Below are 9180 nucleotides of genomic sequence, written 5' to 3' on the forward strand. Positions count from 1 at the left end.
AGGATGATGGTCGGACTTGGGCAGGGCAGAGGACAGAGAGAGAAGGAGGAAGAGGCAAATTTTTTGTGGACCAAAGTTCTACCAAAGTCTCTCTCTATAGTCACACTCTGAGGGAATATCTGAGTCATCTACCCCATTCTTCTGAAACTTGAGAGAAAAACACAATGTGCTGAGAAGAAAAGGGGAAAGCTTGAAAGATCAAGAGACCAAACCCTCCCTGCTTCTGGACCTGCCCTCTACTCAGCTGTTTCTTTCTTCTTTTTCTTTTTTCTTTTTTTTAACTCAGCTGTTTCTTAAAGGTCCCCATCCCACCCAGGTGTGACCTGGAAAGCTAAACTCAGTCCCACCCACTGGAGGCTGTAGCCACGGGCCTTTACCCTAAGGAAAAGCAACACCATGCCTGATATTGTAAACCTCAATTTTATTTATCAGATCATATGTCTGGAATTTTGTCTTCAAAATTATGGTCACTTGCCCCTGTCTCCCTTGCTCCCACTCCAGCCACTGTCCTCCACACATCCCTTCGGAAGTCCTTTGTCCTTCTCTGAAGGAACATGATTCCTACTAATAACGGATCTCATGTTATTAGGGGCTGAAGATGTGCATGCCACCGTGGGCTCAGTGAGCCTGTCGCGTCCCCTCTGTTTGGAAATAGGAAGGTGAGATTGGCAGAGGGAATTTCTCCCAGGCCTGTCCCCGGAGGCTCTTACCTGGGTCTCCTAATGTCCCTGAAACCAATAAAAATATTTTTTTAATATATTTTATTGAATTTTTACAGAGAAGAAGGGAGAGGGATAGAGAGTTAGAAACATCGATGAGAGAGATCGATCAGCTGTCTCCTGCACGCCCCCCAGTAGGGATGTGCCCGCAACCAAGGTACATGCCCTTGACCGGAATCGAACCTGGGACCCTTGAGTCCGCAGGCTGACGCTCTATCCACTGAGCCAAACCGGTTCGGCCTTTAAAAAATAAACAATAAAATATCTAGGATCATTCTGAGAGCTAGGTCCAGAGGTTGCATTGGATGGGGCCCTCTCGGCCACCAGCACAGTGGCATCCACCCAGGGAAAGGGGCAGCTGGAGTTCCTGTGACTCAGCCTTGAAAACCACTTCCCCTTTCAAGAGGAAAGAGGCAACACCCAAGGAACTCGGAGGCTGCAGGTGAATCTGTGCAGAGTACAGAGCAAGCAGGAAGAAGCTGCTGGCTCTCACCTTCAGCCCCAAACCACCCAGCGATTCTTGAACTGGGCCTGTCGGTCACCTCCCACCTCCCCAAAACCTCAGCTTCTGCCCACCTCCAGGAGACTCGGCCAGGACGGCAGTGGAGACAAGGGCCTCTGGGCAAGGGCAGCAACATCCTACCCGGTTCCATCCCCACCTCCACCCCCAGAGCCTCTTCTCAGGAAATGCTGAAAGCTGCCCTGAACACATGCCCACTCATTGGGCCTGGCCTTCCTTGGTGGAGGTCACCACGGCTTGTCACTCTCTGGCCTCATTGCCTCACCACATAGATGACCAGGGAGATCAGAAGGAAGGACTCACCGAGGACGCGGCAATCCAGAGAGCTCACACGGCAGAAGCAGACTCCCTCCCACTGCTCTCTGCCTTTATTCCCTCTCTCCAATCCCCAGGAAATCAGGGGAGGGACAGGGCCAATGAGAAGGGGCCAGGGACGTGAGGAGACCCAGGTCAGAGCCTCCGGGGACAGGCCTGGGAGAAATTCCCTCTGCCAATCTCACCTTCCTATTGCCCCTTTATCTGCCTTTGGTCCCATCAGAGTCAACTCTGTCACACACACACACACACACACACACACACACACAGTCACACCACATCCCTCCCTCACCTCCATTAGTCTTCCCTCCATAAAACGGCAGCTCAACTCCCAGTGCTCCCCACCCCCCATGTCCCCCCATATTCCTCAGCCCCCACCCCATGCCCGTCTTTCAGAACATCAGCCTCATAGTTTCCAATAATCTTTATTGAATTTGCTCAACATGCTACACATGTCTGGAGGAGCCAGGGTGAGGCTTTGTGCCCACGGCCCACAGGGAAGACCCTAGCAGGCAGGCCCCCACCGAATCTGAGGAGCCCTCATTTCTTCCGGGGTTGCTTGTCGGGGAAGCCTTCGAAAAAGTCGTTGCACATCATGGCGATGCAGGCAAGGAAGACAGAGTACTCCTGGAAGTCCACCTCGTTGTCCTTGTTGTTGTCCAAATTGCTCATCAGCTTCTGCAATGCTGCTTCATCTGTCTTTTTCTGCGGGGGGAAGAGGCTACAGGTAGACACCAGCAGTCCAGGGGACAGAGCCATGACTAGACCAGGTTTCCACCTGCAAGTGGGGCTTAGGAGGGCACAACACTCCTGGGGGCCAGCTTTGGAACTCCAACCCTCACGGCTAAGCTCGGCTGGGGGTGGGTTACCCGCAGGTGAGGAAATCTGAGTGCCAGGATGCAACTGGAAAAGAGGACCACGTCTTCCCCTAAGGACTTTTTAAGAGTCCAAGTAGACAATGGTCATGAACGCAATAGATAAACTGCATCAAGTTTGATACGGATGGGAGCTGTGACTGATCAGGGGAAATAGGTGTGTGAGTGTCTCCATAACTGTGTCTTCACATCTAAAAGCCTAATAGAAACTCAGAAATTGTTTGTTTGTTTTTCTTGGTTTTTTTTGTTTTGTTTTTTTGTTTTTGTGCACCAGAAGTACTGCAATACCGGTCAATGCGTGGAGTGGACGGAGCAAGCTCCTATTCAGGGGTGTTTTTTTTTTGTGTGTGCACCAGAAGTACTGCAATACCGGGTCAATGCGTGGAGTGGACGGAGCAAGCTCCTATTTCAACTCCCTGCTCCAAAAATCTATTTAATAGATTGTCCTCGGATAGAGGACGGATCAGGTATTAAACTGATAAGAACAGATACTACACTTGATCTTAGCCAAAAGGCCGAGGAGCGACCAAAAATTGTTTTTTACTGGAGTGATGGTGGGCCGTCCTGGTCCATCGATCTCAGCTTTGCACACTGACTACCTGGGGACGTTCCTTAGCCTCTCTGAGCGTTTTAGTTGCCGAACTTCAATTAAGTTGCGTAAAGCCCCTGGCCAGTTGTCTGGCCCGTTACCTACCTGCTCATTCTCAGCCACCTTTGTGCTGGGCGCCAGGATGTGAGTGGTGATGAGTGCTCACTCTAATTCCAACCCAGGCAACCAGAGCGAGCTGCCCCAACCGGTGACAGATGCCAGTGCGGGAGCCACTGCTCTGCAGAAAGACTGGTGCCTCCCGGGGGCCCTAACCCCTCCCCTGTGGGGAACGCCCCAGAGGGGGACTCATTCCCAGGCAGTAGTCACTCACCCCCAAGAAGCTGGGTAGCTCCCGGGTCAGCAGCTCCTTTAGCTCAGACTTGTTGAGCTTGAACTTGTCACCCTCTTTGCCGGAGTACTTGTGGAAGGTGGACACCATCGCATCCAGGGCCTTTTCCAGGGGGGAAGTCATGGTGGCGGTCGAGATCTGGGGGCGGGGGTCACAGAGGCACCCTTATTTTCCCCACCCTTCCCCAGCCATGTGATTAGAATGCCCCACCCCACTCCCATCAACTCAAGGAGCACTGGGTGACATTCTGCGCCCACCACGCCCACCACGCCCTCCACGAGGGAAGCCCAGAAAGGTGGGGCTCAGGTCCTGGCGCGGAGGGTGTGCACAGTGGGAAATGTGAGCTTGGGCGGCAATCACTTGCAGGGCCCACTGCGCAGACTCTGAACTTTAGGCAGCAAGCTCCCAGGGCCTCACTGCGTCCATTCAGTCCCACAGCTCAGCCCACAGCAGCCCGCCCAGCTCATTCTTCTCCCTCCCTGTGTTGGGCGAGGCTGCTGGAGGCCTGCCCAGGAGTCTGTAGCGGAAAACACCAGCGGTCTAGCATAGGGAGGGGCAGAGTGAAGTGGCAGGGGCAGGGATGCAGGGGAGGCCAAGCTCCCTTGGGCTGGGCTGCTGGGTGCTGGGCAGAGGCTCAGGGACACTGCCAGACAAAAGCCCAGGGTTGCCTTTTGCCTTCATTTTGCTTCCCACCCCAGAGCATGCACACACAGGCTTGTTGCCAGCCAGCAAACATAAGCCAATGTACACACCCACAGGTCACACGCACACCAAGCATACCACAGCAATAAAACATACTATCGCTCCAACCCAGCCACCTTTCTCTTTGTTTTCCTTCTCTTGCACATGTACAGGCGCGCACGCACGCATCCCACCCCCGAGCCTCCACCTTGGAATCTCATGTATGCACCCATTTAGCACAGCTGGGCCCCACCAGCCCCCCTGGTTCCTGCCCCGAGCCTCAGCCTGACATCCCTTGCATGCCAGTCAGGTAACCACAACTCACCAGTTGAAGAGAGGGGAAGCACTGAAGAGAGAAGTTTGGGGAGACAGGAAGAGTGGGGAGAGCCCAGCGGTCTGACCTATTTATACCCCGGCCAGGCCCTGCCCATGCAGGATGGGGGAGAGAGAGGAGTCAGCCCTCCTGCCTGGGCCAATGTGGTGCGAGCCAGGGCCCCCTCCAATAGCCCAGCCTGGAAGCACCACTCCCTGCCCTGAGGAGCCAAAGATAGACAATGCAAGAGCCCCAGTGAGTACAGGCAAGGGGCCTCAGTGAGGTGGGTACCCCCGTGTACACGGCCTGAGTTTTAGGGAGCTGGAGGAAGGGGCAGTTTATGCCTGGGGCATGGGGGACAGGGAGCAGGTGGTCCCATCCAGCAGCTAGGAAAGGGGATACAGGTGTGGTGGGTGGTGGCTGGGAAATTGCCCTGAATATGTGACCGCCCAGGAACTCAGGGAGGGGACCCCAGGCTCAGAGCTTGGGACAGCTCACTCGGTCTTTCTCCCCTCCCCCAAGGACTCTCTGCCATGCTGAGTGAGACCCCGGGCAGGACCTAGAGGTCTGGGAGAAGGGACAGCCTAACACCCAAAGGAGGCGCTGGGACCACCCAAGCTTCTCCGTGGAGAAGGGTCCTGGGTGAGGTAGTGATGGACTAGGGAGTGGGAGTCAGGCTGGGAGTTCAGGGATGGACCGAAGGCACCAGGAGCAGGTGGGGCGGGGAGGGCCTCAGGAGGAGAGTTTAGAGCTGGGTGGGTGTCAGGAATGAAGAATGGGGTGGAAAATTAGAGGTGAAATGGCACAAAGAGATGGAGTGAAGGGTCACGGTTAGCCCCTCAGAGTGAGGTATGAATTCAGGGATTAAGTGAGGGTCACAAGTCGAGGGTTAAGACCCTCAGGTGGCTGTGGCTTCAGGGATGGGGTCTGCCTCAAGGTCCCCCCTCCCCCTCCAATGCAAGGAAGCCCTCCCTGGCTTGGACAACACCCTAATCGGACCTCTGGCACCCTAATCCTATTAGTGCTGCTCTCTGGGCTCCCACAGCCCCAGGCAGGGAACAAACCAGCCCCACCCCCCAGCTCCACCCTCACTCAGAACATCCTGTCCCGAGGACTGAGATCCATCGGGACTTCAGCTGCCCTCTCGCCCTCTTCAATAGCCCAAGGGGGAGAGAGACCCCCCCTCCCCAGCCTCCCTTGAACATCATCCTTGTGTAGATCCCCACCCCCTCCTGCTGGACGGGGGAGACCATTTTGTTTCTGCAGGGTCTGAAACTGCCCTCGGCCTCCTGTTCAATGGAAAAAGCCAGAGAGGAGCAAAGACGTCAATGGATTCTGCCCTAAGGCCCTCGCTGTCCTCTTAAAAGAACCAAACCAAGCCAAGCGACACCAGTTCTTTATTAGGAGTTAAGCAGGCCTGTTCCTGTTGTGGTTTCATTCATGCACACACTCTGCTGGGCCTGGACAGCCTCAGAGCAGATCCCCACCTCCGCCCATCGGGGGCCTCTGTGGGGAGGCAGCGGGTGGCTGCTCTACATACCACCCGCTGTGGTCCTGGGAACAGGTCCCTTCCTGTGCCCCCCACCGTGAGCAAAATGGGTTAAGCTATCAGGGGCAACGCTAGGGGTCTCCTGATGGAGAGGGTGCAGGAGAGAGGGGAGGAGTGTGTGGGGGTCGTGCCCAGGGCCACCTCAGCGCAGAGATGGAGCAGATCGGAGCAGACCTTCGGGGGCAGCGCTGGAGCAGAGGCTACTGGGAGCAGGGGGGCTCCGGGGGACAGTCCTTGAAGTAGTCATGGCAGTAGGTGCAGAGGCAGGCAAGGGAGCGCACATACTCCACAAAGTCCACCTCGCAATCCTTGTTGGTGTCCAGAAGACTCATGAATTTATTGTAGTCACACTCCCGCAACTCCGTCTGTGGGGGGAATGGGTGGGGTTGATGGGGGGCAGGTCAAGAGGGCAAAACACCTTACACACACACACACACACACACACACACACTGCTTCCCTCCCCCAACTCCTGGATGATCCCATTCCAACCCACAGCCCTTCTGAGAGCCAATCTCAGCCCACCTGCCCTGAGAACTCACCATCCCAATGCCCCTCCCAAACCCTCCTTCTCAGCCATTTACTGAGCCCCCGCTAGTGCTGCTGAGTGCCTCTGTGTGTTAGGCGTTCTTCACAGTGCTCACTCCACCCTCCAGCAGCAGGTGTGATGAGGAAACAGATTCCTGTCATGTCAGTTCCCTCCCCAGCACCCCCTCCCCCGGTCTAGCCTCCCCGCCCTCCTGCTGTCCGATGCTCAGAGCTCATCCAGGCAGTGCCTCCCCGAAACGCTCACCGGCATCCAGGTGGGCAGCTCCTTCTGCAGCAGCTCCTTGAGCTCTGCCTGGCAGAGCTTGTGCTTGTCCCCGCAGCGCCCCGCATATTCCTGGAAGGTGCACACGATGGCAGCCACCGCCTGCTCCAGAGGCCGAGCCATCCTCACTGTCACAGAAGAAGCAGAGGCCTGGGTCACCGCCCTGCACTCGGCCCTCCAGGCTTCCATGACTGCTTCCAGACCTGTCTTCATCTCCCCCAGGTTTCTCGCCCCACAAGCCCTCCTTCTCTAAGCAGCCCTCCTGACCACACCAGTGCCACCTACTGTGCGCCCCCAACAGAGGTCTCATTTCTCCAGCATCTCGGCAAACCCCACAGGAACTCCCTACCGACTTCCTGATTCTCTTCAACTATTCGCATCCTGGACACCCAGGAAGGACTCATCCCACTTGGCTCCACCCGAGGACATACAGCCCTTGGCCCTGGAAGCCTCTTCCCCTTCAAGACCCCAGAGCTTCCGTGGAAACTTGCTCAAAGAGACCCTGCCCGTGCTCCCTGTCCTCGGCCCTTGGAGAAGCTGGGCGTTCTTAGGAAGGGTGGAGTCTGAGAGGGACCCCCATCGCCTCACCATCCCTCTCCATCCCTCCTCCCTGACTCAGGGAAGCTGCATCCAAAGGAAATGCTTCTGGGATCCTCTCTGCCTCTCACCCTGGATGAGCCATTTGCCTGTTTGGATCTCAGGTGCCTAATCTGTAAAGTGGGGTCAATCTTACTCACAGGCCTAAACAGGAAGCCGGCTCAGGTGTTTACCTATCTTTAATCTTCCCCATCTGAGGCCATCCCCCTGGCTCGTAGGGGTCTTGAGACAGAAGGCTCTGCATAGGGGTACCTTGTTCTGTTAAAAGGGAAGCCCTGCCCTAGCCGGTTTGGCTCAGTGGATAGAGCATCAGCCTATGGACTGAAGGGGCCCAGGTGAAGGGTACATGCCTGGGTGGTGGGCTCAATCCCCAGTGTGGGGCATGCAGGAGGCAGCCAATCAATGATTGTCTCTCATCATTGATGTTTCTCCCTCCCTCTCCCTTCCTTTCTTAGATAGATAGAAAGATAGATAGATAGATAGATAGATAGATAGATAGATAGATAGATAGATAGATAGATATTTTTTTAAAAGGAAAGCCCTTCCTGGAATTCCCCACCCCTGCCCGCACCCCCCTCCCCGCAATTCCACTGGCCCCTTTCACTGCCCTCTGGGGTGCACCTCCAGCCTGGTGAAGCCATAAGGCAGCCAGGAAGGCAAGTGTTGTTTCCATGTGAGCCCAATGACTCACCCCTGGTTCCCCCGGGGGACAGGAGTCTTGCAACACTAGAGAGCCAGTGCCAAGCCTCTCCCCCTAATGACTCCCCCTCTGCTGGGCCCTCTGGTGCCAATGGCCAGCACATGATGTGTGGCTGGGGGGTAGAGGAAGCGGGTGATGGGGCTATGCACCCCCAAAGGTCCAACTCTTTGAGACAGCCCAGGATTGGAGTGTCTGGATTCCCAGGAGAGGAAAAGGCTATGGTCCCAGGGAAAAGGGAACCTCAGGGGTGCTGGGCTGCCCTTCTGGGCTTCTGCCAGCCTGCCTGGCGCCACCACTGTTTTTCCAGAAGCTTGGTGCCTGGAAACTGGAGGGAATCCTCTCTTCCCCACGCAGCCTGGCCTGTCTCAACCCATTGGTAGGAAAGAAGGCAGGAGGAGGGAGCTCACTGCGGGTAGCACAGTGCTTTTAGCTGAATGCCCCCGCCCCAAGGCCAGACCTCAGCTCTGCACACCCCCTGACCCAAACTTCCCAACAGCCCTTCACTGTACAGGGAAACCCCGAGTCCACTAACCCTGACTTCCCGCACCTCATGAGACCCTGCTCTGGTTGTCCCGCCAGCCCCAATCCAGGACCCCGGGCCAGAAGACAGACCCCCAGCTACCCCACGCCGAATGCAGAGCAGGACTCAGCTGGCACTTACCGCTGGTGCTGGTGATTCCACTGTAGGAGCCTGTAGGCCGCACACCCCTATTTGTAGTCTGCCCAGGAAGGAAGCAATTACAGGGGAGCCCAAGTGGGTCAAGCTGAGGGTGCCCTTGGGGGCTCCCCTGCCTCCTTCCCTAGCAGCCCCTATTACAGGCCCATCCACCCACCTATCCATGCACACATCAAAGGCCCCGTCTGGGCCTCAGACACCACCCACCTTCATTTTCCCCTCTGCCCTCCCCCAGAGCTGGGAACTGGGGACAGCCTCCAGCCCATCTGCTATTGTTGGAGGAGACAGGCTGGGCTTGTCCAGCACATCCATCCCCTATTCTTCCCTCTGAACAGGCACCACAGAATACCAAGTGGGAAGACACTCCAGCCTGGAGTAAGTTTGTATCCCCAGAGGACCCCTGTGCCAGAGGAGATCTCGGAGCATCTCACCTTCATTTATAGGTGAGAAGATGAAGGTATGGGACACCCCTCCCCCTCATCCCCCCT

General features: G+C 56.2%; 3 protein-coding genes and 1 long non-coding RNA gene across 11 annotated transcripts in view; 1 reads left to right on the forward strand and 3 right to left on the reverse strand.

Moving 5' to 3' along the window:
* Positions 1-1562, reverse strand: part of S100A5 (S100 calcium binding protein A5) — a 6162-nt gene extending 4600 nt beyond the window's left edge. For both annotated transcript variants that reach the window (XM_005867419.2, XM_005867418.2), the window contains exon 1: positions 1543-1562. The gene's annotated coding sequence lies outside the window, so the exon portion shown is untranslated. The remainder of the gene's footprint in view (positions 1-1542) is intronic.
* A 401-nt stretch (positions 1563-1963) lies between these two features.
* Positions 1964-4482, reverse strand: S100A4 (S100 calcium binding protein A4). Its single transcript, XM_005867421.2, has 3 exons — positions 4374-4482; positions 3350-3505; positions 1964-2259 (listed from the first exon to the last, which is right to left on the reverse strand). The coding sequence occupies exons 2-3, from the start codon at positions 3488-3490 to the stop codon at positions 2095-2097; spliced, it is 306 nt and encodes a 101-aa protein (XP_005867483.1). The 5' UTR covers positions 3491-3505; positions 4374-4482; the 3' UTR covers positions 1964-2094.
* Positions 4483-5741: 1259 nt separating this feature from the next.
* On the reverse strand, positions 5742-8919 carry S100A3 (S100 calcium binding protein A3). 7 transcript variants are annotated; one of them, XM_005867422.2, is made up of 3 exons: positions 8678-8919; positions 6702-6847; positions 5742-6275 (listed from the first exon to the last, which is right to left on the reverse strand). In XM_005867422.2, exons 2-3 carry the CDS (start codon positions 6840-6842, stop codon positions 6111-6113), a joined length of 306 nt encoding a protein of 101 aa, XP_005867484.1. In that variant the 5' UTR covers positions 6843-6847; positions 8678-8919; the 3' UTR covers positions 5742-6110. The 7 variants fall into 7 exon arrangements, 6 of the variants coding, with proteins under 6 accessions (XP_005867484.1, XP_005867485.1, XP_014396216.1 ...); XM_005867423.2 differs by lacking the exon at positions 8678-8919 and adding an exon at positions 7938-7954; XM_014540730.1 differs by lacking the exon at positions 8678-8919 and adding an exon at positions 7490-7652.
* The window catches only part of LOC106726318, a 6573-nt gene continuing 4732 nt past the window's right edge, over positions 7340-9180 (forward strand). The window contains exons 1-2 of the long non-coding RNA XR_001362369.1: positions 7340-7420; positions 9028-9149. This is a non-coding gene — a long non-coding RNA (uncharacterized LOC106726318). The remainder of the gene's footprint in view (positions 7421-9027; positions 9150-9180) is intronic.

This window comes from Myotis brandtii, unplaced genomic scaffold, assembly GCF_000412655.1.
Source record: "Myotis brandtii unplaced genomic scaffold, ASM41265v1 scaffold250, whole genome shotgun sequence".
NCBI lineage: Eukaryota > Metazoa > Chordata > Mammalia > Chiroptera > Vespertilionidae > Myotis > Myotis brandtii.

What these genes read in the sequence shown, in the direction of transcription:
- S100A3 (XM_014540728.1), bottom strand. Translation starts at nt 6,932, where the DNA reads ATGAAGACAGGTCTGGAAGCAGTCATGGAAGCCTGGAGGGCCGAGTGC. An exon ending in AGCTGCCCACCTGGATGCCG is followed by an intron (nt 6,276 to 6,701) that starts GTGAGCGTTTCG and finishes TTCCCCCCACAG; the next exon opens with ACGGAGTTGCGGGAGTGTGA.
- S100A4 (XM_005867421.2), bottom strand. Translation starts at nt 3,490, where the DNA reads ATGACTTCCCCCCTGGAAAAGGCCCTGGATGCGATGGTGTCCACCTTC. An exon ending in AGCTACCCAGCTTCTTGGGG is followed by an intron (nt 2,260 to 3,349) that starts GTGAGTGACTAC and finishes TTCCCCCCGCAG; the next exon opens with AAAAAGACAGATGAAGCAGC.